This window comes from Halyomorpha halys, unplaced genomic scaffold, assembly GCF_000696795.3.
Source record: "Halyomorpha halys isolate HHAL.00 unplaced genomic scaffold, Hhal_1.1 Scaffold680.1, whole genome shotgun sequence".
In the NCBI taxonomy this organism is placed as follows: Eukaryota; Metazoa; Arthropoda; class Insecta; order Hemiptera; family Pentatomidae; genus Halyomorpha; species Halyomorpha halys.
In genome coordinates, this window is record NW_027111055.1 from 74,492 (window position 1) to 74,988 (window position 497).

Sequence of the window (497 nt, forward strand, 5' to 3'; positions counted from 1 at the left end):
AAAAAAAAAAAAAAAAAAAAAATATATCTCACTTAAATATTTATTATTAACCACTTTGAGTTAATGAAACTAACGGAGTTTAGAGAGAGAATATTCTTCTTCAAAATTTGGACTTATTGACAACTATATAAGAATATCTACCAATATGTGTCCGAAGGTCTCCCAAATAGGTAATAAGCTTGATAATTTAGTTTCTGTTTTTAATATTTACTTAGTATACAGTTTTCCATTAAGCAAAAAACTCATAGTAAATAACTAAAAAGTTTATAAATGAAATCAATTTAGAAAAATATATTTTCTTAAAACAATTTTTTTAATTTATAATCTTTAAATTTCTTTCTTGAGACTGGCAATTGTTTACTAAATAATTCAAAAACACTATCCAAAATTATGTAATAAAAGTGTGTAAATGGTGATAAAAGAGAAATAATTTGACTGTGATTTTTATGTATTTTTGACATATTAGATATAAATGTTTTGACCTGGGCAGAATAGCC

At 22.7% G+C, this 497-nt stretch overlaps 1 protein-coding gene across 1 annotated transcript in view; it reads left to right on the forward strand.

Annotated features, from left to right (window-relative positions):
* The first annotated feature begins 6 nt into the window (after nt 1-6).
* LOC106685322 (GON-4-like protein) overlaps nt 7-497 on the forward strand; it is a 47,434-nt gene continuing 46,943 nt past the window's right edge. The window contains exon 1 of the mRNA XM_014427919.3: nt 7-170. Within this exon, the coding sequence (XP_014283405.1) occupies nt 146-170 (25 nt within the window). The 5' untranslated portion in view covers nt 7-145. The remainder of the gene's footprint in view (nt 171-497) is intronic.